The 26,062-nt window shown below is 36.9% G+C and overlaps 5 protein-coding genes across 8 annotated transcripts; 2 read left to right on the top strand and 3 right to left on the bottom strand.

Annotated features, from left to right (window-relative positions):
* The first annotated feature begins 68 nt into the window (after positions 1 to 68).
* LOC110797987 (gamma-glutamylcyclotransferase 2-3) lies at positions 69 to 3,938 on the top strand. Its single transcript, XM_022003143.2, has 8 exons — positions 69 to 275; positions 380 to 456; positions 1,968 to 2,021; positions 2,129 to 2,185; positions 2,275 to 2,315; positions 2,399 to 2,470; positions 3,281 to 3,360; positions 3,480 to 3,938. The coding sequence occupies exons 1-8, from the start codon at positions 167 to 169 to the stop codon at positions 3,581 to 3,583; spliced, it is 594 nt and encodes a 197-aa protein (XP_021858835.1). The 5' UTR covers positions 69 to 166; the 3' UTR covers positions 3,584 to 3,938.
* Positions 3,939 to 4,540: 602 nt separating this feature from the next.
* LOC110798068 (uncharacterized) lies at positions 4,541 to 12,431 on the bottom strand. 3 transcript variants are annotated; one of them, XM_056837900.1, is made up of 9 exons: positions 12,241 to 12,429; positions 11,988 to 12,093; positions 9,086 to 9,390; positions 8,827 to 8,932; positions 8,387 to 8,743; positions 8,225 to 8,304; positions 7,990 to 8,114; positions 6,823 to 7,107; positions 4,541 to 4,840 (listed from the first exon to the last, which is right to left on the bottom strand). In XM_056837900.1, exons 1-9 carry the CDS (start codon positions 12,339 to 12,341, stop codon positions 4,836 to 4,838), a joined length of 1,470 nt encoding a protein of 489 aa, XP_056693878.1. In that variant the 5' UTR covers positions 12,342 to 12,429; the 3' UTR covers positions 4,541 to 4,835. The 3 variants fall into 3 exon arrangements, with proteins under 3 accessions (XP_056693878.1, XP_021858916.1, XP_021858993.1); XM_022003224.2 differs by lacking the exon at positions 4,541 to 4,840 and adding an exon at positions 5,335 to 5,691 and having other exon boundaries at positions 12,241 to 12,431; XM_022003301.2 differs by lacking the exon at positions 4,541 to 4,840 and adding an exon at positions 5,335 to 5,691 and having other exon boundaries at positions 8,252 to 8,304.
* Positions 12,432 to 14,337: 1,906 nt separating this feature from the next.
* Positions 14,338 to 18,498, top strand: LOC110798198 (uncharacterized). The gene is made up of 5 exons (XM_022003398.2): positions 14,338 to 14,749; positions 15,516 to 15,633; positions 15,767 to 16,003; positions 16,923 to 17,031; positions 18,238 to 18,498. Exons 1-5 carry the CDS (start codon positions 14,480 to 14,482, stop codon positions 18,317 to 18,319), a joined length of 816 nt encoding a protein of 271 aa, XP_021859090.1. The 5' UTR covers positions 14,338 to 14,479; the 3' UTR covers positions 18,320 to 18,498.
* A 420-nt stretch (positions 18,499 to 18,918) lies between these two features.
* On the bottom strand, positions 18,919 to 20,108 carry LOC110798287 (uncharacterized). Its single transcript, XM_022003494.2, has one exon. It carries the CDS (start codon positions 20,106 to 20,108, stop codon positions 19,146 to 19,148), a length of 963 nt encoding a protein of 320 aa, XP_021859186.1. The 3' UTR covers positions 18,919 to 19,145.
* On the bottom strand, positions 18,919 to 25,179 carry LOC110798364 (general transcription and DNA repair factor IIH subunit TFB4). Of its 2 annotated transcripts, none has more exons than XM_022003566.2 (12): positions 25,065 to 25,179; positions 24,855 to 24,952; positions 24,477 to 24,768; positions 24,321 to 24,367; positions 23,878 to 23,915; positions 23,747 to 23,792; positions 22,496 to 22,549; positions 22,342 to 22,410; positions 22,165 to 22,241; positions 21,916 to 22,011; positions 21,003 to 21,114; positions 18,919 to 20,568 (listed from the first exon to the last, which is right to left on the bottom strand). In XM_022003566.2, exons 1-11 carry the CDS (start codon positions 25,093 to 25,095, stop codon positions 21,045 to 21,047), a joined length of 918 nt encoding a protein of 305 aa, XP_021859258.1. In that variant the 5' UTR covers positions 25,096 to 25,179; the 3' UTR covers positions 18,919 to 20,568; positions 21,003 to 21,044. The 2 variants fall into 2 exon arrangements, with proteins under 2 accessions (XP_021859258.1, XP_056693877.1); XM_056837899.1 differs by having other exon boundaries at positions 21,071 to 21,114.
* Between the last annotated feature and the right edge of the window lie 883 nt (positions 25,180 to 26,062).

Here is a 26,062-nt window from a genome sequence, read left to right as displayed (position 1 = left end):
AAGTATTGCCCGCCCCGTAAACATTCAAACATCCCACTTTTGGCCCGGCCCAATACAATATTTTCATTGTTTTTCCACCTGTCATTTCTCTCTCCTCTTCAAAGTACTGAAAGTGCACTTTTCCAGTTTCCATTTCCACACAAGTTCCGAGTTCCGAGTCACAGAAATGGTGTTATGGGTATTCGGGTATGGATCATTGATATGGAAAGCAGGGTTCAATTACGATGAACGTCTTCCTGGATTCATCAAGGGATATCGCCGTGTTTTCTATCAAGGCATTTGCATTTTCATTTTCCCTCATTAATCTATTATCAATTTTATTTTCACAATTTTTTCTGGGTTTTTCTTAATTTTTGGTTTTGATGAATTGGTAATACAGGAAGTACTGATCATAGAGGAACACCAGATTACCCAGGAAGAACTGTCACATTAGAGCCTGCTCCTGAAGAAATTTGTGTAAGATTTTTTTAAAATTTTCCCCCAATTTAATTTTTTAAATTGTTTTGCTTGAATTAGATGGATTATTTTGAATTTTTGATTACTGTAATTAGATTATTATAACTATTTGATGATTGTTGTTTTAGAGAATGAGCAATCAAAATCTAAAATTATAAGCTTCTTGTTAATCACTGATTAAGGTAAATAATTTATTTACTAATTTTCTCTCTAGTTGGGTAGTTGATTGTTAGGCTAGGGGCAAAGAATAATGAAAACTCCGGCAATGAGGGCTATTTAGGTTCTCATTGCCGGTCCCGAACCCAGACAAAGGGTGTTGTTCACCTTATTTCCACTTATTTCAGTAAAAATAAGTTTGGATAAGTTTGGGTAAGTTCGGATAAGGTCAAATAAGATTAGTTCTTGAAAAATAAGGGCTACCTGCCTACCTAAGCACAATTTATAACTAAAATAACTTTTGATAAGTTCAGAACTTCAGATAAGCTTAGAAAAATTAAGTGACAATCAGGTGAATAGAACGCAACCTTAGTGAGTAAATAATTTACCTTAATCAGTGATTAATAACACGAGCTGACCTTTTGGGGTTAAGGCTTAGGTATTGTTGTTATTTTTGTAGGAAAATGATGAAGAAGATCAGATCAAGCTGATGAACTTGAAAATGTAGTTTTTGTAGTTGTAATTGAAAAACTTGCACTAAATACTTCCATTTAAAAGTAGACATAAATTACCACTTACCTTGAGCTTAGAATTATGTATATGTTGGCCTGATAATAGTACTTCGTATTAATTAATCAAAGTATTCAAGTCACCGCCTTTCTCCCGAGCTGCTTTTGGCTATATTTAGCATAATTTTGATTTGTTTTGGTGTAGAAAGAGCCACAAAGGGAAGCCAAACACCATAGCATATGTAGTTCATTGTTTAGGCTCTGTTGTATTCGACTTATTTTGTCTGAAAAAAAAACTTGATTTGTCCGAAATAAACTTATTTATGTGTGAAAATGTCTGAAAAAAACTTATTGTTTCTGAACTTATATTATCTGAATTTATCTTAACTGAACTTATTTTATCTGAAATAAGTCGAACAAAACAGAGCCTTAATCATTCAAAAGTTTTAGGTTGTGCTATACAATAATAAGTACGATTTTGCACGTGTTTATCTGGGTACACCCTTACCAAATTGAGTACATGGAAATAGCCAGTATTTGAAGCAATTTTATTGCCGGCTACCAAACTGAGGTTAATTTTACAGCACTGAGAAGATGTTTGAGCCTGAAACTCCGAATCAGCTATTGATAATGAGAGACAATTTATCTTATTTTGTGTTAGGTTAGGCTGTTTTCATGCTCAATAATCTTGATAGTAATGTACTTGGAGGATTTCTTGTGCTTGTATAAAGTGATTCAGTCTTTTCTCGTATCTCATGTATTGATGATATGAAATTTTCCTGTTTTAATGCAATGGACAAATATTATCACTTCGTCATTTATTCAATTCTCTAACTGTTCATGTAGTATGGAGTTGCTTACAAAGTGTCTCAAAAGGAGGATATTGAAACTGCAATCACGGTGAGCTATCCCAACCTATTACAACTACCAGGTTTCCACTTTTCCCAGTGTTCATTACCAATGCCGTCAATTTAACAGAATCCCTTCTCTGGTGTAATGGCACACAGTATTTGGAGGTGAGAGAGAAACAATACGACCAAAAAGATTATTTGGATTTTTATACGGTTAGTGGTAAATTGGTAATTAGTTTGATACTGCTCTTTTCGTGCACCATTTGTGATTTACTGATTTGGAACTGTGCGTTTGGAATCAGGAATCAACTAATTCAACACCAGCGTTGAGTAGTGTCTTGGTGTGAGTAGCCAAAACTGACATGCGTCCTGATCATATTGATTTATTGCAAATAACATTGATAACTGATGTTTTGAAAATGTCAGATATGTAGCCTCTTCAGATAAAAAGCTCAACCAGAACTACCTGGGTCCTGCATCACTAGAGGAGATAGCCAAGTATGTTTTCTCTAAGACTGTTGCGAGCTTTCTGTTTTTTCTTTTTCTTCTAGTTTACGGCAATTGTGTCTACTTGTATTGAGGATGCAATCAATATATGCTAGACAAAGTGATGGGAAAAGAATGCAGGAAATTTTGAATGTCCTTTTCTCCGCACAGAAACTAAACTTCCCTAACATCTTCCTAGAAGGCTTCGATAGTTGTTTTCCTCGATCATGCCATGGTGGGAAAGAAGGTTGTGGGCCGGGCCTGCATGAGAAAGTCGGCCCGACACGGGCACAAAAATAAGCACCGGCTTGCACAGGCACTGGGCATGGGCCACATTTTTTTTGAAAAAGGACGGCACGGCCTAATCCGCCACGACACAGCACGAAAAATTTAGTAAAAATTAGGCTTAGGCACGACGACACGAGGTCCTGGGCCCCATTTGTGAAAATTTTGACCCGCCCAGCCCGACTACAGCAGGCCTGACACGGGCGGTTCCCGTTCAGGCGTGGCCCAAAGCCCGACCTGACCCGGCCGACATCCATCTTTACATGGTGGTAGTGCCTTCATCATTCTGATGCTAGATTTTTCATAAGATCCTAACGAGTAAGTACATGGTTTTCCTTTTCCCTCTGAAATTTCTTGTACAGCTAGAAAAAAATCTGACATTTCTCCGATTGCCTCTAAAGCTGAACAAAAAACCATGAAAGTAGGCTGTAGTCGACTCATTTGACTGTGATTGATTACTTTTGCTTAATCTTATTCCTAGTCGCTCCACAAAAAAAGGCTTATTTTACCCGCTCTAAGTTATATCTCGAAATGCAGGCAAATTGTGCGTGCAGAAGGCCCCTCGGGACCTAACAGAGACTATCTGTTTCAACTCGAGAAAGCACTCATTGAACTAGGTACCTTCCACTGGATTTTTTCTGTGTTCGACATTTACTGTGCTGATTTTCTACCTTGTTTTTTTTTACTGTAATATAACCGTAAAAAGTTCCCTTCTATTTTGTTGCCAATTGCCTAGGATGCAAGGATGCTCATGTAATGGATCTTGCAAGGGAAGTGAGATGCATTCTTTCCGAGGAGGTGAAGAGCTCGGAGGATGGCGATTTGTGTGAATCGAGTTAAAAGCATTGGTGTTCTTCTGTCAAGCCCCTCGAAACACAATATTGTTGCTTGATTATACCTGAAGCATTGTTCTTTCTAGGCATTCGCCTAGAAAGCCTATTTAGACACTATATTATCATAAAAAAAATACCAATTTGTGCCGATTGATGTTGAATTTGGAGGTGTTGTTTTTACTATCAGCACGGGACTTTTGAACTTAAATTAGATGTAGCATAAATTAATGTAAAATTATTGTTATAATTATTAAACCGTGCATCGAATGGGTGATATACGCCTATAAGAGCATCTTTAACGGTAAGAGAATTCCCTATGGTTGTAGCTAGGGACTAGCTTACAACTTTTAGAAATTCCGAGCTACTAGCTTAGCTTGACCATTGGAGTTCAAATGATAAATTAGTTTGGCCAAGCAAATTAGTTTAAACAAGTTAAATTGCTTGGAAAAAATTCGACAATAAAATAATATTAAATAAAATTTATATAAAATGTTGATTGATAAATATGACTACATTAATATCAAGCTAATAGCTAACGGGGTACGAACTAGCTAAAAAGGGAAATAGTTTGATATATTATGTGGCATGACAAGCTAATTTAGCAATTAGCTTACTGTTGAAGATGCTCTAAGCAAATTGATACGTTATTTTTTAGTTGCCATGTCAGATTTTTAAGTTACTACCTTTTCATGCGTATTTTGCTCCGAGGGTTAGCAAGTTACTTGAATTTTTTTGCCGTCTTTTTAAATTTATCAATTCACATGTTTATCAAATAAACAATTATTTTCTCCGTTCATTTTCCCAAAGTTAATTTAGAAGTGTAACAATGGTCTAACTACTAGCTTAAAATTTATAATATTTGCAAGCAAGTCCCTATAAAGTATAAACAACCATCAGAGTTCCTCTTTAGCTTTGTAAAACTCGTGTAACTATTGGAGATGTTCTAGTTTTTTTTTTTGAAAATTAGGAGCAAATTAATTAAGTAGTAAGGCTAAGCAGAGAACTGCTGGAAGCCCCCAAGTTCACAACGGTTACATCAGGTGGGTGAGGCCTTAAGCCATCAGCCCTACTAGTACTACCAGGTTCAAATACCGCATCAATAGCTAATTGTTTGATACAATCCAGGGGTGGGGATTGAAGAGTAAAAGTTTCAGAGTGCAAATTGAAATTTTTCCTAGCTGACTTCGCCATCAAATCAGCCACCATATTTGCTGAGCGTCCCTCAAAGATCAACACCGTGTCCTGCAAGTCCTCAAGCTTTACCCTGCAATCATCAACAATGGGTTTGTATCTAGAGTTACAAAGGGAAACTTCATTAATGTCAGTAACCGCATTGCTACAGTCTGTGGCAATAATACAATGGTGCCAATTTCTTTCTTCTACTCAAGAAAGGACCTCTTTTATGCCCAACAACTCTGCCATATACGCATCATGAGCGTAGCAGGCTGCAGAGCAACCTTCCAGCCACTCTCCCGAGTGGTTCCTAGCTACTGAGCGTAGCAGGCTGCAGAGCAACCTTCCAGCCACTCTCCCGAGTGGTTCCTAGCTACTGCCGCCAAGCCTGCTATGGAAACAGAAGACAAGAACGCGGCATCCGAGTTGATCTTGATGACACCAACTGGGGGAGATGTTCTAGTTGCCTTTCTAAGTTCTAACCAAATGCAGATAATTAAATAAATAAACTAGAAATTAATCTGATTGAAAGTGTAATACAGTTAAATTGAACTGTAAAATAGTGTACGATTTCACTCAAAATGCTTAAAACTAAAATGTAAAAACCGTTTATAAATATGGAACAATTATAATCACTTTTACACACAACAATAAAAGCATCGTCTAATTCACAGAAGACGGAGCTCTTTATAGTCGTCTTCTTCTGGCAAGTTCCTACTTATCAACTTTCTAGAATCAGATTCTTTAACTTTTTATGCTCCAGTTTCACACCTAAATACAAACTCTTCCTAATCTGTAGAAAACTAAAAGCACTAAAAATAAAATAAAAAAACGTAAAAACGATACATAAATACATAATCGTCCTATCCCTATCGAATTCCTCATCAGTGGGCGGGTCCTTCAAGTGAAAGTGGGCCCGTCATTAATCACTATCGCTGTTTCCTGCAAGAGAGAGGAAAGAATCAAGAACAGCACGAACGAGCACACAGGATGACAAGACTCGGGTAGAAGAGATGTAAGGGTATCAGGACTCAGGAGCTCAATCTAAATAAGCATCGTGCAGAAAATTACTGAATAGACCTGATTAAAGTACGGGCCAGGTCGGATTCAGGCCACATCCGAAAGTTCTGCCCGATATGACTGGACAGGCCGCACCAAACTTTGGGCCGGATTTCCCTGCCCCAAACACCCTATATCAACATATCAGGCCAAAATAGCGGGCTTTTCGGGCTGGCCAATTCTATGTCTAAATTACCGATTTTTAGTTACCCAAACCCACCGATTTTTGTTTAATCGGGCTAGATGGGTCCAGGTCCGGAGAATGGGCCTTAAAATTCTGCCCGTACCCACTATTTTTTGGGTGAAACAAACAGGCCGGGCTCATGATGATCAGGGTTACAGAGTGAACTGACTTGCGAGAACGTAGTTCAAGTGTTCAACTAAACTCAACCAGGGGAGGCGTGGAGCATATCGTGGAAAATGGTCACAATGCAGACATACAGTATCCATTAATTCAAAAAGTCAGCAACCAGATGTTTCGTAATTTCTGGAGGATATAATCAGGAGTGACAAGGTCGGATTCGGGCCACATCCTGAAAATTCTGCCCAATGTGGCGGGTCGGGTCGGGCCAAACTTTGGGCCAATTTTCCCTGTTCCAAACCCATTATATCATGCCATAACAGCGGGATTTTCGGGCTGGACGATTCTATGACTATAATACCAACTTTTAGTTACCCAAACCCACCAAAAAAGTTCAAAATCGGACTGGACTGGGGCAGGCCTGAAAACGGGCCTAAAAAATCTGCCCAAACCTGTTATTTTTGGGTCGGGTCAGGCCAATGAGCCGGACTCATGATGATTATGACTACAGAGGAGTTAACTGGCTTGCGAGAATGTAGTTCAAGTGTTCAACAAAACTCAATCAGTGGAGCATATCGTGGAAAATGGTCACAATGCAGACATATAGTATCCACTAATTCAAAAAGTTAGCAATCAGATGCTTCGTAATTTCTGGACCATAATCAGAAGTGGCTAAATTGGTTAATTTGAAAAAATGAACTAAAAAAAATTACCTTTATCAGATTCTTCACTTTGACTGCCATTACCTCCATTCTCCTGATCTTCATCAGCCTCCACATTCTCTGCGTCCTCATCCCCTTCTTCTTCTTCTACTTCGTCATCCTCATCGTCGTCATTCTCACTTTCTTCTGACTCACTCTCACTTAGATCTGGTATTACGGGCTTAGGTGGAGGTATAAAGCTGGTGGCCCGTCGGCGACCACTTGAAACGATATTGCTCAGGTCTATGCCCTCAAGTTCTTTTGCCTTTTCCTTTCTTTTCTTTACATCCTTGATCTCTGATTAAAATAAAATCAGTCAGTAATGAACTCCTTCATGCTCTCTTATCAGACAGAAGTAATGTGGGACATTTTACATTTGTACCACCAATGACAAATTTCAGCTGATACACTTTCGTAAATTGGGAACCTCAACCACAACGGAAAGGCAAACAAGCGGATAGTAAAATTTATTTACAGAAGTCTGAAGCAAAAGTAAATATGAACTAACTTAGTGAATGTTGACATACAGTACCTACTGCCATAAATTCAGTTAAGGTTCCTAGATATTGAAATTTATATTTGTAACCTTTCAGCAGGCAATGTTACCAAACGGAAATGCTGTGGTACCACTATCAGCAAGTGGCCAAGAGACAATGGTCCAACGGGGTTGATTCCAGGACAGGAATCAACACAAGTGTCAACAGCTAATTATTACACACAACAAGAGCACACAGTAAAACCAAGGCTTTACTACATCCCCTTAGTCTAAACCACAGCTTATCCAATGGAAAACATAATAACTCAGTGTTGAGGCACCTGAAATAACTGCCATAAAACTGATTGTAAACAATTGCAAGCTCACAGAATTCTGAAAATGATTAGAAGGGTGTTCACGTCTTTTTTCAAGAACTGATGCTCATGAAGGCTGTGGGATCATTTGCAAAAACTGAAGCTCATGATATCACATGACCACGCATGCAAAGTTCAAATCTTTTCAATGACACCATTGCATCTAAATTTCAAGCCTACTTTTGCTACCGATACTCCGATAGTATTTGTTTAATTTCACTTTGTCATTTTTTGGGCATGTCTTTTCTATTACTATGTTTTAAAAATTACTACAGCAATTCAGCAACAAGTATAAATTTACAATCTACACTAGGGTGCCGCCATACTCACCTTTTTCAGAAGGATTAGAAGACAATCCCTCCTTTGCAAGTACCTCTTCAAGCTCTTTTATCAAGCAGGCTTCACGTTTGTTTTCAGGAGCCTGTTTAACTTTCTTGTAAACTGCAGGGGAAATACTGAAAAAGAAGGGACAAAATTAGCCTTAACATACACCAACCAGCAACAATTAGTCAATCACTACCATTAATTTGAAAGATTGAGATACTACTAGTACAGAAAATTAAACCTCAAGCCACAAGATTTGATCACTGACTTTAGACGCTCCACTTGCTTTCCATACGAAACCGGTTTAGGAGCTTCTTTCTTCTGTAAAGTAAAATACTTCAGTGAAAGAAAATATTGACAAACAAGTTCAATCAACCAGAAGGGACAGAAAGAAACATCTCACCTTCACAGGTTTCTCAGCAGATGAATCAGAATTACCATCCTCCGAAACATTTCCACCTCCCTCCTCATCACTTCCCTCTGATGTAGATTTTGAGACCTTACTTTGTTTTCTTTTAGATCCTTTGACATCCTCTTCAGTCTTCTTACGTTTTTTTACTGACTCTGTTTTTGGTGGCTTTCTTTTGGCAGCACTCCTTTTTCTAACCTTTACTTCCTCTTCTTCAACCTCATCACTTTCCTCCCCTGAAGAAGCAGATGCTTCCTCTTTCTTGGAAGAAACTTTTTGAGTAGAACCCTTCTTAGGATTCTTCTTCGGAGAACTCCCGGTAGATTGAGAAATCTCAGGTGAGTTCAATACCTGACAAATTAGTTTGCACCCATTAGTAATGTTTATCTAAGATGCTCACTTTTTATCATTTATTCCATTTTTTGTTAGCTCACCTCATCCACTTCCAGACCAATAAACTTCTTGAATGGATCCAATGAATATTTCTCAAATTCAAGGTCTTCCTCCAGGAGCCGACGTAGTCCAGCCAATGTAATGTTCCTTGGAATAAGAATAATTTTCTTTTTATCAATTATGAACTCTATCATAGACAGATAACATCGCAAAATACAATGGTTCCCCCCACCCCCTTCCCACCTTTCGAAAGAGAATGAGAGAAGACAGGCATAAAAAGTGAGCTATAGCAAGACATACTCGGAATTCTCCCTGAGATAAGATGCTCTATCCCAAATGGCCTTCTTTATTGTGATCTCACTTGGTACAGGTTTACTTTCAGTATCTTCAGCATCTGCATCAGCATCAACATTAGCTTTTGCTTTCTTTGGTCCTGTCAAAAGACCCATTACAGGAGAGTCTTCCATTGTTTCTGCACCTCCAGCGTTAGGCTCCTCTGCTTCATTCTTCACCTGAAGTTCATCTACGGGTTGATCTTCTCCAGTAGATGACACATTACTTTCCCCAGATTTATCTTGGTTCTTGCTATCAGCGGATTCTATGCACTAGCATTCAGAAGAAGAACATATTTCGTTGAGAACTTGAACATCAACATTATGAATTTAAAACTAGATATACCATCTCCCACGAGAACCCAAAATTTAAAGAATCAGCTGATAAACTATTACTTCAACAGCAGAATACTTGTTTCTCAAATTTATTTATTTTTATTTTTACAGTGTAAGCAGAGGGGTGGAGGGGAAAGATCTTAGCATATAATTAGGTCACTTAACACAGTTCAGAGCAATCAACTCATCTCAACACAGAATTTCAGGTCAGGCTCAGGCATAATCAGAATCATTTTAACAGCAAAGAAAAGAAGTACATTCCCCAATAGGCACGGAAGACTCCAAATACAAAGTGTCACTGTTACACAGGGAAGAAAGTGCTGTAAATAAGAAAGGAGAGTGAAAAAGGTACAAAACAGGTTCAATTGTCCATAACTTCATATACAAAGCACCCTCAAAGAAAGATAAAACAGTAACAGTCAATCCTTCGTATGTTCTAACAAAAACCTGGTTTGACAAGTGTCCTCTTCATATACCACCTATTTGATATATTTCCCATTAATAAGAATACTGCATAAAACTTCACCTAATGTTGACACCCCTCTCTTGCTGAGTCGCTGCATAGCCTCTTTTCCACAGAGCACAACTGTCCATCACTGCTCAATGTCCAGTCACCATGTAATTTCCAGCCCCGACAATCACTACATTCTCCCTTTTCCAACTCTTCACCAATCAAAGATGGCTTACAAGTCCACCATCACCTATAATTCAATGTTTGACTGCAGCATATCCCACTATTACAGGTTCAAATTGGTAAGGATTCCCAAAATAGCGCAAGCTTTGTCTATCTTGAACTTGTTCTCTTGGAAATTGGTCATAGAGGAGTAAGAGGACCATCAATTTCAGTAATGAAACGACGGGAAAACGCCACCTCTTCATCTTTTCTCTCCATCTATTGGCTCAAAAACCCCAATCACAATTCTTCATACTGTATAAATCGAAGTATTATTTGTAAAGGAAAGGTGTAGGCTGAAGGTACAAAAAAAAAGAGAAGAATGATAAATATGACAAGTTGATGTCTGAAGTGAGTAATGTGGAAGATAGAGGTGGATATGGCAAGGTATAAAATTCAGTCATCTTGACTTGATATTATTGACTGAGTATCTCAGGCCCTTTGAATGGCTACTGTGAGTCACTAATGTCATTGAGGACAATGATTGTGATGATGTCCACTCTTCTATTCATCTTCTCTTTCAGGCTTCTTGTATTTTATGTTTCCATGCAGTAGTTATTCTTGTATTTTATGTTTCCATGAAGTGTAAACAAAAAAAAAGTAATATACATGAAACTTTTAGGTCAAAAAAAAAGTAATATACATTACATTTAGATCTAAAAAAGTAGCATGCATGAAACTCAAACTAGAAAACACGACTATATAAGATAAAAACAATTTTAAAAAATCAAACTTATAGCCTTGACGCTGAGGGAAGAAAACGACCCTGATTATACACTCTGACTCACAGTTCCTCTCCCTTGTGCAGTTGTACTCTTCATCCTAGACTTGGACTAATGGCCTATAAACATCTTTTCGTGAATTGTCTCTTCACTTGCATGAACAAAGGCACTTACTTTAAAAGATTTTGACTTATTTAGTATGTCTGTAGAATACCTGTCTTTTCCCATATACCTACATCTAAATAAATCCAATAAGTCCTCTCATACATTTATTATAATGAAAAGAAACCGGGTCCAAACTCAGTTATAATACAAGACAGCTAGAAATGACTATAAATCAGATCAGTCGATTCACCATCCCCTGCGCTGTAACAGCCTCACTAAATTATCCACCACTTAAATCACCAGTTTTGTCACGAAACCTAATCAGGCGTATATGATTTATGGGAAAGGGGGAAACAACAAAGCATCCATAATGCAATTTAAATTCATATAAGAGTGTCCACTTATCAGAAAAACCTTCAATTATTTACTAAGGAAACGACGTTAACTTTTGCAAACCACTTGCATATCCCCCTACAATCACAACCTTTCTAATAAAACAATTACTCGATGACATTACCACTCGTCCAACTAATGTAAGGTAATATAAGTGATTGATTTTTAACCATAAAAGGCAGAAACTCAAAAAGATTCTACAATCACATGAAGAAGAAAAAACTATCTTCTTCCCTCGATTTCTCACAATTTTACACTTCTACATTCGTTTCAAAATGGAGAAACTCACTACCGCATACTAAGATGTCGAACAAACAAAGAAACCAAGGACTCTCATAGTCCTCAACACCCTTACTTGAGCAGTTAAGAAAGATTAGAGCAAACAACAATCACCTAATGCAACATACTCAACAACAAACAGCTCAAAGTAACAACTAAACAAAATCCGATCTCTAATTCGTAATCACTACCTTGTAATGCTGAAAGAAGCATCAATTATTCATCATTAACTAAAGATCTGTTACGAACAAACTCGAAAAACAATCAAATTTACTCCTACTACTACAGTAATCATAATCACCACACTCCAATATCATAAATCACTAATTAGGATCATAAAAAAAAAAACAAGAGAGATATACCGTTTGAAGACAAGTCTTGACGAATCGTTTATGCGTATCCAAAGCGTGAGTCTCTAACCCTAAATCCGTCTCCAATAACCTCCGCACTTTCTCAAACGTCAACGAACTGCAAATTCACAGCAAAATTCATTATTTTTTTTTCAAAAAATCATCAGTCATAATCGAAAACCAAAAGGAAAGCAATTGAATCCGAATAATTCCAGAAAGCTAAGCTGATGATTTGATGAAAGAGAGAGAGAAAAAGAGGAGTTACTCGGCTTGGTCTTGGAAGTAGTCAGTGCGAGAGTAAATGGCAGACTTGATTTGAGACTCGATATCTTGCGCCGTTTGCGTATCCTGCGCCTCGTCCGCCATTGTTGTCTGAGTTGAGTGCGGTTGAGAGAGAGAGAGAGTGTTCTACTCTTGCAAAATGAATGACCTCAGCAGGAGTCACTGAGTCAGGGTGTTATACTCCCGTATTAATGTTGGCGCACACCGCATAAATAATTTCGTATTCCCTCTTTTTTTTTTTTAGTTTCATTTTTACTAAATTTTGAATTTCGAATTATACTAAAACTTTTCATAACAAAAATAATTTAACTTCGATTTAATATTACTTGAAATTCACAATTGTCGTGTGCGCATAGATTGAGGAGTTACATAAGGAACTTGAGTGATCGGATATTCGGATGATTGTTTTAGTTTGACTTTGTGTGTTAACTTAAATTAAAATTAATTTACCTTTCATCTAGTGATTAATAAATCGATGGTAATGGGTGGCTTTTGGCGTTAACCGTTGCCACGATTTTAAGTTTTCTAGGAAGAAATTATGTGTTTGAAAGGAAAATTTCAAAGCACACTTAGGTTGTAATTATGTACATTTCTTTATATGGTTTGTATTTTTATCTCTTTTTTGTACTTTCGTAGGTAGTCTTTCGTTTTAAATTTGTAGGTTAGCGGTTTTGTTTTAGGAGGCGGTATTGTCTTCAATCGAGTAGATTTTGTAATTCTTTTTTATCTTGCCCCTCTATGGAGGGTTAAATAAAGTTTTCTTTGGTATGGGAAGATGGCATATGGGAATTGTCGAGGCTGATACTAGTTTTCATACTGTATTGTTTATATCTTTATTTATTTTCACTTGACCTTGTAACTCACTCGTTTGGATGTTTTTGGGTTAGTGTTTCTTAATTAGGCACTTCCGGTACTTTTCATGGGAAAACTAATGGAGTATAAGGAACTTGACCTCGGGTCTTCGGCTAAATTAAATCACGATAAAACGAATTTGGGATAATCTTAAGGAAATTGTATGGTAGTTGAATCTACAACTTGTTACATGGTATAAATTATCATGGAAAATTATTTGCTACCGCAACAACAATTACAATTTTGTACTTCTAATTATCCCCATCACTCTCCCTAGCTCTCTCCCCACATGACCACCTCCTCACTTGTAGCCCCAACCTAATTTATCAACATTCCACTACACGAGCCACCATTGCTATCCGTCAACAACCAATTTTCGACCATTATTCATCCGATCACCACCACGATTGCCACCATTTTGTCGAGGTGGTGGACTGGTGGTCGTGGTGGTCAAATTCTAAACTAGCATGACGATAACGATTAATTAGCAAACACTAGACAAATTATGTTGAGACTACTTCAAGACCTAATGCTCAAACATCCATTCATGTTAAACTGTGTCTTCTTTTGCCTTCCCATGCTGCATAATATCATAAATTCTTATTATAATGGGTGTACAATAAATATTGTACACTGGAGTAAAAGTTGACTCAAAATGCTTAAAAGTTATATATTTTTTAATGATAATTTTTTTCATTTGAATGAAAATTATTTCTTCAAAATCACTAATAATGTATAAATTAATCATTTAACCATTTAAAATGTTTATCTATCAACTTTTTAATTTTATAATATAAAAGTTACAGAAAAATAGGTTAAAGTTACAAAAAAATGATTACATAATGCATTTACGTGTATCGTAGAGCCACTTTTTTTTTTCCTTTTTTGCAAGGTAAGATGAATAGCCCCATCGGGTCGGAATCCCGCCCGGGTCAACCCGACCGGGTTAACAGGCTAGACACTTTGAGAGTGGGGTGAGTGATAAGGGGAACCCTCCCTCAAAGAGCCCCTAGTCACCTAGTGGGGATTGGAACCCCAACCTTTTAGTTGAAAGGTGAGATCCTTTCCATTAGGCCAAGACACACTTGGTATCGTAGAGCCACTTGTGATTCAATTTATGTTGGACATAAGTTGAGATACGTTCACATATATTTTCAAGCAAAACAAATTTTATTTTTTTATTCACACTTTAATAAGTTAATAACGTACCATAGGTTCATAGTTTTAAATAAAATAATTTTAGATAAATAAATCGTAAGTGTTGAATTGTTGATCATCCATGTATCCATTACAGTATTACACCGATTGAGGGAAGAACACCCGAAATAAACAATCAACAAAAACCGCAACACTCCACCTCACAGGAATCAATGGGCCACGCAAGAGAAGCCGTAGAGGCGGCGAAGACGGTGGTTGAGGTGGCGGAGCTTGCTTGGCACGCCGCCGAACTCCTCCATCACAACAACCACCCTGATCACCCCAATAACTCCTCCGGTGAACCCAATTGTCCTATTTCCGTCGAAGAATTCAAGGATATCCGTGACGAAAACAGGCGATTGAAGGAATTACTGGAGCAGAATTTGAAGCTGCTTCATACTATATCATCTTCTCCTTCGTTTCTCACTGATTGCCCTCCTGATGTATGTTCTTACTTTTGATTTTTGTTTTCTAGGGTTTGTTTGATTTATGATTGGGAATTTAGGGTCTTGAGATGAAATTTTGTTGAAACTAGAATATAATAGGTAGACCTTTTGATTCATTGTGGTAATTGGTTAGAAATAGAACTTATGATGAGTTTAATTTGAGGAAGATCAAATCTTTTCTGCCTTTTGTTAAGTTTTTGGGGAATTTCTGAAGCTCTGATTGATGATTGTAAGGGAAATTGCCAGTATTTCTTTCAAATAACGCTTCTAAAGATGATAACTAAGCTGTGATTGATGATTGTAAGGGAAATTGCCAATCGTTATTTCGAATAATGCTTCTAAAGATGATAATTAAGCTGTGGTGGATGATAGTAAGAGAAATTGCCAGTCTTTCAATGATAATTAAGCTATGATGGATGATTGTAAGAGAAATTGCCAGTCTTTCAATGATAATTAAGCTATGATGGATGATTGTAAGAGAAATTGCCAGTCTTTCAATGATAATTAAGCTGTGATGGATGATTGTAAGGGAAATTGCCAGTCTTTCTTTCAAAATACCGCTTTCGTAGATGACTATTATAATTTTTGTAAGGAATTAGGGAGAACCTTTATGGAATCGAGGGGTCAGTCATTGTGTGGAGTTCTGTAGACCTTTTTGGGACTTAGGAGGAGGAAAGGAATGAATGTAATCAGGTTTTATGGATCTGTATCGAATTTCAGAATGTGGTTTTAGCTGATTCTGTAAATTGTGTTGTGAATGCAGCTTCACGAACGTCTTGTGACTGCCGTTGATTCTAAATGCTTCTTGACTCGACTTCAGTCCCTGCGTGATGGATCGGTGAATGGGGCTGAAAGGGAGTTCCCTTTCAAAGAGCCTACGGGTATGTTGTCATTTGTACTCGGGAATTCTAAATTATAGGACGAGAAGAATTCTTATAGTAAAATACAGCTGCATTGAAGTCCTAATTTTTGCTGATTATGGTTTTTTATTTTATTTTTTATATTGTTGTGCAGGAGAAGACTTGGAAGCTGTTGAAGTTTTAATCAATGTTGACCAAGAAGAACCCAGTTGGTGGGTGTGGGTCACTGATTCTATGGTTCCTGGAGCCGAGGAACGCAGTGGTATAGATGACGACAATTACGTTGTAGTATGTGAAGAACATGTGGTGGATGGAGTTGCTAACTTCCTTGCCAGATGTATTGTGTCAAATCCTAAGTTGCAGAAATTGACTCCGGAGGAGCTACAGAAAAGTAAGTTTGTGTTGGCTCTCAGTATTTTTCTTAGAACCATTATCTTTTGTTTGAAACACCTCTATTCATTAAACCACTTCTGGATCACTTGAATTTTTTGAGTCATTGAAGGTCAGATAATCAGATTGTAGAAGTGAGGACGTAGAATAGAATTTTAGAAAAAACCAATAGATGGTTGTATTAGCAATGCAATTAAATAGGCATTTATGTGATTACAACCCCAGACCTTAGAATGGCTGGACAGTGGACACTCCACTAAAAGCTAGCACAGAACAAAATAAAACTCAACCAATTTCTGCTTATTTCTCCTCTAACTGATCACCTCTTCGTATAGGTATTTTCTAACTTACTTCCATTCTTACTTAAACAAAATCACCATCTTCCTCTCCAAGCTGATACTAACAGTACCTTTTCCACTTAGGCAGTTCATTACAGAGCCTTTGTAAGATTTACGGAGTAACATTTTTAACTACATAATTCCCCTGAATTGACAATGTAATCCTGATCCTGACATAACCTGCTATCCAGGTCTGTAGAAGTTTTTTGCATATATGGGCTGGCTGCTGCCTGGCTCCATGACCCATCATGTAGGATTTGGAGAGCCTCGCACAAGTTCCTTCACAATTTCACATAATACGGTTTTCTACAATTTTTTCACTGTATTATAATATGATATGAATCCTTCCTTGAAAGCCCCTAGAGTTGGCTGCATATAACTATATAAGTAGATGTTCCCCCTTCCTTTATAAGATCTTTGTGATTCTAATGAGGAAACATATTTTGACATAATCACATAAATACAGTCTTTGAGGTGTCACATTATGTTGGTCTGTTATTGTAGTTTATGCTTTGACATGTGGTTCTTGTTGTGAATTGTTGTGTCATATGTGGTACTAACTTGTGACTGTAACCATTGCAGCTCTGACAAGTTCTCTCGGTGGAATGAATAAGGTTGAAAAGATGCTGAATATATGGCATGCTGGGAAGATGTTCTATGCGCTTTCTACATGGGGACTTGCTCTGGCAGGGTCAGTTGACTTCCACATTAAGATTTTTTTTTTTTACCTTTTTTTAAGATATTGGAAAATGAACATGATAACCCCCTCTCTCTCTTCGATTGGGTCCCCCAACCTTCAATGGTTTCTATGTTGAACACGGTCGGGGACGGGTATTGGATTCTAGTGTTTGACCTCTTTAACGGAAAATCTTGTGACTGATGGATGCTTTTGACATATCTAGAACGTGATTTGTGATTACAACTCTGTACGTTACTAAATACAGATAGATAACACAAAAAAGAAGTTATTCCTTCGTTATGTTTTTGTTACTGTATCCTACACAAAATAGGGTTGCAATGTATTACGGAAGTACAGGTCAATTTTCTTGGGTCTAAGTGTTTAATCTTTGTAGCTCCTGCTTGGTGCTTTTCTGTTGGCTTTTGCCTTAGTTATTAGTAAGTGATCAAGGAAACTATGAAGGTTAAAGAATCTAGAAACAGAATAATTTCAGAAAAACTTCCACCTTCCCATGATAATGGTTTTTGTCCTCCCTATTATCTTTATTCTCACTGTGAGCCAACAACTCAGTTCTTTCATTAGTCCCTGTCTTCTTAGCAGTAGGCTTAATTTCTTATCATTCCTCTTCATCAATTTTATGCTTCACTTTTCATAATTAGTCTTTCTTCCGTCAATTATCCATACCCTAGATCATAAATGTAACCCATTTACAAGACTCCCACGATGAAAGGGTCTTGAGACTCAGAAGTGCTCAGCCTTAGGTATCAAATCAGAAAATCTCTCTTAGGCTCCGTTTGTTTTGACGGAAAACACCTTTCCGGAAAATGATTTTTCCATTTTCCTTTGTTTGTTTTGTTAAGTGTGGAAACAGTTTTCCCAAAGGTGGAAAACAAATTTCTCTGGGAAAACCAACTTTCCTTTTGAAAAGAAGGAATGCCACGTTTTCCAATCTAACGCCTTACATTTACTTTTCTCTCCTCCCATTTCCACTTCTATGTTCTTTTTCTTTATACTTTTTCTTGCAAGAAAACAAAGGAAAACTAATTTCCCTTGATGTTTTCCCTTGAAAATGGTTTTCCAAGGAAAATCATTGCATTTCTTGCCATCTTTGCACGATGGTTTGAAATATGTGAGAATTGAATGTTAGGGTAACAAGCTATGCTTATATATGCACTCAATTATGCATTTCTGTTTTCTCATATACGTTCCTCTTTGCAGGTTGTACCAAAGCCGTGCAGTGCTGAAACTTGCTGCTCATGGGGTTCACCATACTAGTAAACTTGTACTAAAGGCCATGTGAAGATTGTTGTCTAACTTTAAATTACAATTGAGAGTATTTTCATTCGTCTTCTGGGACTTACTGTGTTCTCTAGTTCACTAATCAAATTGTAAATAGCTGTAAATAAAACCGATTTGTTTTCATTCTGTGTTTCTATGTGGAACACTCTTTGTTTCTTCAATTAAATCTTTCTTGTCTAAGATGTTTCACATTATTGGATTCCTGATTCTTTGGCCTTAGCTGAGATTTTACTGAATTGTTTCTGGAGGAGTTGGCCTATTTGAAGTTGGGGTTGCTAAATACTTGTAACATTATTGAAACTCAGGCCTCCAAATGATCCAAATGCCTGACTAGGGTTTGTTGGATAACATTATTGAAACTCGGGCCTCTTGTCTGCATGTCGAAATGAACAGATAGAATTATACTCCGTTTGTTCCTAAATTAGTGTCTTGTTTGGGAAAAACATACAGAAGTAGTTATTAAGAAAACTAAAAAGTGTGTAAGAAAAACAATGATTGTGAGGGTTTTTATGAGCAAGATGATAAAATAGATAATTGTTCATTGATAAAATGGACGTGGGGATGGAAAAGTGGGGAAGTATAAGTAAAAAACAATCCTAATTTATGGAAAAGTGAGAAAAGTGTATGTACAAAAATAAAAACATGACAAAATGTCCGATTTATAATACATGATACTTATTTAGGAACGGATTGAATACTATCTATGATTTTCTAGCCATTTATTTACAAAATTGTCATTTGATTGGGAAATTTATCCAGTCATTGAGATCAACTTAATTTCTCCACAATAATAAAGTAATGAATGAAAAAAGAAGGTCAAGAAATTCTCATTCTTTAATCATGGAATCATGAAACTCTAGACAAAAATGTATGGCTGGCTTTCCAAGTACTTCACCCATCATTTTCTCAGACCAACCATCTCTCTTAATTTCCTGGTTCAATCTCCCAACAAATCCTTCACTTTTTTTCACACAGAATTCCAAAAACTTAGCCACTATTCTTGGATCCTTGTCTTCCCAACACTTCTCACTGAAATCCCTCAACTTAAACACCGGGTTTGGACCCGAAAACCCACCGGAAAAACCGGCCAAATCGCTTACATATTCAACCATTCCATCAAGCAAGGTCTCTGGAGCTCTAATTTGCTGACTAAGAAGCAATATTTCTGCCATACCTCTCTGAATTTCCTTTCTAATCCTGTACTTAAAATCAACAAAGTCCATTACATTAGGGTTTATAGAAAGTACAAACTTCCTCTTTTGCCCTAAAAACTTGACAGCAACTGTATGATCAACATTGGTTAGATTATGGCTGACTAAATGGACATCAACCTGGTCAATGAGCTTCTTCTCAGGTGTGCCAGTAAAAAGAACATTGGCAGCAAAAGAAGACGAACTTTGAACTAACCGGATAGCTTCATCGTTGGAGATGTAGAAGAGAGTGAACTTGTCACCTGCTGGTGTGTCCTTGATGTTGTTGACGACTGTGATCGGAAATCCTTTTGATGCCTCATGGTTTGCCCATATGGATATGAACCCGAATAAGAGGACAACAAGGAGGCGTATAGGTAGACCGAAGTTGGATGAGGTGTCGTTTGGTGTTTGACTCACAACGCCAGTGGCGGTGGAGGTGGTTGTTGTGGTGTTTGCATGGGTTGCCAAAGAGAGGAGGGGGTGGTGGAGGTGGTTTTCATCCATGGATGGAATGTTGTATAGTGATGGGATGGTGTAGGTTATCCTTAAAAATAACATGGTGGGACAATAGATTCTATTTATGCACATGGACCACATTTATCCAGCAATATGGTTGTTCAGATGTATAATTCCTTCATGCCTGTCTTTTCTTCTATTATAAAAGGGTATAAATCTTTTACATATACACGAATATAGTGCATACGTGTTTAGGTAATACACGGTATAAAAAGAGATAAGTGGTTTTCCAAAGAACAGCAACGCGTGCTGTTATTATCAAACTCTTCAAAAATCAGAACAATCAACTGATTTATCTGATGCTAACACAAAATATACAATGCTAAAAAGAAATATAGTTTGTCACCAAAAGAATTGAAGGGGGAAAACATAATCTAACCAACTAGGCCTAACCTAGAAGAAATTGTAGCATCAGAAACCTGTGTAGTGGCCTCGGTATCATCTCACGCTTGTTTTATACCAGTAATGAAAGAATTGCACACCATTTGGGGTTTTTGGCCTCTCATAAACAAGCTTCATCGAGCCACAAAAGTATAAAACCCTGCAAATTAATTTGGAATTAACATTAGATTGATTGAACAGGAGATAAAGAAATCTAATGTATGCGTTGATGAATTGATCTAGCTCCTTAAGGTAATACGAAGTATATACTAATATTTTAAAACATAATCATTTGCATATCAAGATGCCATGTGTCCTCTCCCTTTTAATTCCTACTTTTTTCCCTTGACAAAAAATCGAAGTTTTTCCTCTCCTCTCCTCTCCTCGTATTTTCATTTTTTTTTCCTAATCATTCATAGTTTCACATTTCAATTTGAATTGAATAATTTTCATCAAACTTCATATTCATTCTTCACCGTTGTTTCAACATTTTTGTATTTCATTGTCCATTTTTTTCAAGTAAGAAAACCCGTGCAATGCACAGGCTAAAAACTACGGAGTAGTATGATATATTGATATGTGTCATTAGATTACCGTCACTTGCGCTGAATACAAAGTTGAGCAGGGAAACATGTATCATGATGGCTCTTTTCTCTTCTGACCTGATAGTGTTGATGCATCTGATTGAGCTTGGCCATACTCTGACCTGTTTTTTCAGATTAAAACGCAAAACATAGAACAAATATGCCATCAGAAATTTAAAGAAAGACCGATATAATGAATGTGACACTAGAAACTGATAGAATAAACTCATGCTCTGTTCTGTTCACCTTTTCCACTTATTTCAGGAAAAATAAGTTAAGATAAGTTCAGTTAAGTTAGATAAGTTCAGTTCAGTTCAGAAAAATAAGGGTTGACCAAGTACAATTTATAACTAAAATAAAGTTCTGATAAGTTTTAATAAGTTCAATTAAGTTCAGCTAAGATAAGTTCAACAAAAATAAGTGAAAATCAGGTGAATAAAACGCACCCTTAGTCCCAAGAGTGTAAATGCAGCGTCTTTTCGAATATGCCAATTACTAATGTGATTATCTACGAAGTATTTATCTTTTCCTGCACCAACCCCGTACCCCCCACATGACAAGCTCTATAAAAGGTAAAGGAATTATTCAGTTAATAATTACGTGGTCCTTGACTCCTTTCTGATGTTGGGCAGGGCAAGTGGATGATTGACAAGAAACCAAAAAATAAGTCAAAATCAAAACAAAAAAGACTCATTCCCGGCAACGTATGTGAGCGTGCAGTGAAAACAAACTAAACTGCTTATACAACTGCAAAGCATGATCCTTTAACCATACTAGGTTTGTTAAGATCAGAATTCTATACAGAGATCAAAGATCAACAAAAGGTGGTAGCTTCACTCGTTCAAAATATTGCAGAAAAAGTTAAATTTTATTTTTGACAATAGAAAAAGTTAAATTTAGTTGCTGAGAGAAATGTTACTTACCCACACGTAGAACATTTTTTGTGGGGCATACAGAATATTGACAAGCAAACTGAACATATGTAACCCATATCTATCGTGTTTTTGTGACAGAAGCACCTGGAAAATTTGTATAGCTGAGATTAGAACATAAAATTGAGAAGATGCAAAGGACTGTTTAGCTACAGGTATATAGGAAGAATCATGTAGCACAAACGAGAAAATAGCAAAGTCTACAGATTTTGAGCAAATGCAATGGAATGATTAACTTACGAGGCTCGAAAATCAACTCCTACAGGTTTTGGAAGCTGTATAAACTTTCTTGAGTGCAAATCAGTAGCAAATACAGTCTGCATACAATAAGCATAATGGTATATCAAGACTCAAGAGGGGTTAAGATAGTGAGCGAATTGTTGATAAATAAAAAATAAATAAAAATAAAAAACTTACAGAAAGATATTGGAATAGTCCATCTAGATACTGAGGTTTCAAATAGACCCCACCGGTTATATAGGACGCCTGCATAACAAATGCAATCGAATTTAAGAGAATTTAATGGATTAATTAAAACTCAACATAATTGAAAAATAGCAGTATGCATTACCTGCTGCAAGAAGGCAGAATGTTGTGCTCCTATAACACAAGAATCGACGGGGACCTACATGTATATAAACAATTGAATCAAATTCAAAGTTAGCAACCAAGACAGTAGATTACTATAAAATGTGCCTCCCTTTGGGTTGGGATGGGGGTAGGAGCATCAACCAAAACTTGAAATTGCTACTCCCTCCGTTCCTAAATAAGTGTCTTTGAATTATATTTCCGGCGTTCCCTAACAAGTGTTATGTTTCTATTTTTGGACATACACTTTTTCCACTTTTCCATAAATCATGATTGTTTTTTCTTAAACATTCTACACTTTTTCCACTTTTCCATCCCCAAATCCAATCCCTAAAAAAGCACTCTCAATTACTGTTTTTCTTACACACTTTTCGCTTTTCTTAATTACTGTGAATTCCTCCAAACAAGACACTTATTTAGGAACGGAGGGAGTATTAAAGAGGAAATATCCCTCCCTCTTTTACATCAAAGTAGTAATAGAAAGTTCAGTTCAATCTTCAAATTGACAGCCAGTTTGGTATGGAGTATAGATGGTCATACATAACTTGTTACGAGAGTCTCATGCCAATGTCCATCGCATTACTTGTCTGCCCCCATATATATAACTATCTCTCGTAGTATTCCATTACCATTTCAGCCATTTGATACTATTCAGCTCACTTGTACGGTTGTACCATATAACAACACGGAACCATCCCCTACTCTCTTAGTATACACTATACAGTCCTCTGAAACCCTCCCAAAGGACTCCTATATATCTAGGTCCCACCTACTATGATTTCTAGAGGGAATCTAAGACTACTACTTACAAACCATTACTATCTGCATCAACAGATATTAAATAATTTAGACACGATAATACTATTCTGAAACAAACTACCTATGTCATACTCTTATGCTAAATTTTCTCCCAAGTCCAAAGTAACCAAATGAAGCATTTACTATAGAGCAGAGGTTGCCCCTGCAATCTACCAAATCAGCAAACGGACTTCAAGATAAAAATAAAGTACTCTGTAATGGTTGTGTATTATGCTACGTGCTACGGTGCTACTAAATGCATAATACTGAATTATATCTTCCTGCTATTCGTTTTGATTCATCCGTTCTGCCCATACTTGGAGTTTGGGCATCAAAGCAAGCACTATTGTGGCAGAGAAACAACTAGAATATGATATAATTCAGCTTCCTAGTTTTTTTCCAAAAATTGATCTATTAGAGTAAACATATGATGTACCATGGAGCGCTGAGCTGAAAAGATGGAATTCATCACAGCAACATATCTGAGGAAAGGCAAATGAAGGAAAAACTCAAAGATCAATGTTAACTTGAAAAAATTACGAAGAACAAAAGAAGAAGAGAACATACTGCTCGGGTCCATCAGGGGATCCATGCAGGCATAATATCTGCCATTAGAACACTGAAATTACTAAATTACTCAAACAATTCTTGCTCGAGTTAAAAGTAAAATGATTGTGTTCTTCATTTGACACAAAATAAAGGCCACATCCAAAACCACAAACTAGTAGTGTCCAAATTTTACACTTTTATTGCCAGAGGGGATGGATGAATGCAGATGCTTTGGAATGCCATAAATGCTTCAAATAACATAGCAGTATAGGAAGGATGCTTAACATCTAACAACAGTTATAAAGCATGTAAAACTACTTTCCAAATTTGATTTTAGCCAAAATTTTAGCAAGTATCACAAAATCCACCAATTGTTCATGTAAATTGAGGCAATTTGATACAAACAATGCTTGTCGATACCAACAAGAAACACTAAAACAAAAGACAATCAGGAAACTCACTCTTGGCTGAGGATGAAGCGGCCCGGTACGAAAAACACGTTGAACATCTATATTTCAGGAATCAATTCAAACTAAAACAACAATGTCCAATCAAATTAACCTCTTAAACAACCAAAACAACGAAACCCCCCAAAAAAAAAACAAATCAAAGGATACAACAAAGAGCCATGGACAAGGAACCCGATAAAAGGGAGGAACCCACGCCATTACCAGCATCAACAGAGCTCAAACTCTCATCATTTTTCACAAAATCCTCCAAACTCTTGAGAACTTCGGAGCAAAAAGCCGGCATTTTAGCATCACCGGAGCTCTCATTGGCAGAAATCGATGAAGAAACCGACGACAACGACGAATCATAAATATAACCGCAGGTATTATGACCTGTTGCAATGATCACCACTTGGTTCAACTGATTGAGCAACAGAATCGAATTGACGAACGAGAGAACCTGCAAGAAAAGACAACAATTCAAAGATGAATGCGCACGGTGAAGAAAATTGAGAGAAAATTGAAAAGTAGGGTTTAGGGTTTTACGTGAGAGATAAAGTGGGAGAAGGAGAGAGAAGATGAAGATGAAGAAGTCCAGAAATAAGGATTTGTGTCGAGTAATAGTACCACCAAACTCACATCGTCTGCAAAATTAACAAGAAAAAGCAAAAAATAAAGGTTGGACTTTGGGGATTTTGATTGTTAGGGTTCATCAATTTAGGGGAGATTTGAATTGAATGAGGAGAGAGAAAGTACCAGTGTAGAGCTTGGAAGCAATCGGAGCCATTGCCGGCGGGAGTGACGACTATCTTTTCTGACGTTGTTTGTTTTTGCTTACTTCACTCTCTTGTTAATTTTATACGTACTCGTACTCTATGTCGTTTTAGCTGGGTGGGGCATGACGTAATATAGGTGGTAATGAGATCGTTCGGTTCGGGTTAGGATTTGGGTTGGACCAATTCGAGTCATAATAAGTACTCTGTACACGGGTTCGGATTCGAGTTGGGCCAATTCGAATCATAATAACTTTTGGTTAAGGAGCTTTATTTTTATGTACAGTACTTGTACACGCCGGTTTTGTTCTCTACACCTGATCTGTTCTGATTTTACTAGTTTTTTAACTGGCTTGTTCTGATTTTTCATGGTCTTGCCTAGTACAGTAAGATTTTTCTACTTTCTGGTCTGATCTGATTTTTTCTGGTATAGTTTAACCTGGTCTGGTTTGAATGTTTTCTGTGAGTAGATTTTGCTTTTTCTAGTCGAGTCTGAATTTATTTGGTATGTTCTAAGAAGCAATAAGAATGAGATGAAGAGAATAAAATCTCAATCAATTTTATTTCTCCATGATAATTACTATCTTTGTCTCAAAATAAGGGTACTAATTAGTGCATCACAGACATAAAAAAAAGTGTAAACATTATTTCGAAAATGAAGGGATCGATAGTTGTTTGGTAAGATGAAAAGATATATTCATGTAGGCAAAGAAATATTTAATTGTACTATGCACAAGGTACAACCAGTTGTACATGCGAGTAGAAAAGTTATTGCGATGAGGTGGATGGTAACAAGAAGCAATACATAATTAAGAAGACTTACCTGAATAAATGCTCCTCTAATTATATTTACCTATGTTAATGCTGTTAAATTTACACCAAATGTTAACATTATATAAAAAATCAATTGGTGTTCTTCAAAAATTGACTACTCTTTCCCCCTACAAAAACGTTGACTTTCTCCTACTTATTAAGGTATAG

The sequence above is a fragment of the Spinacia oleracea genome, chromosome 2 (assembly GCF_020520425.1).
Source record: "Spinacia oleracea cultivar Varoflay chromosome 2, BTI_SOV_V1, whole genome shotgun sequence".
In the NCBI taxonomy this organism is placed as follows: domain Eukaryota; kingdom Viridiplantae; phylum Streptophyta; class Magnoliopsida; order Caryophyllales; family Amaranthaceae; genus Spinacia; species Spinacia oleracea.
The sequence above is the reverse complement of the archived record's forward strand: the minus strand, read 5'-3'. Positions and strand labels throughout refer to the sequence as shown.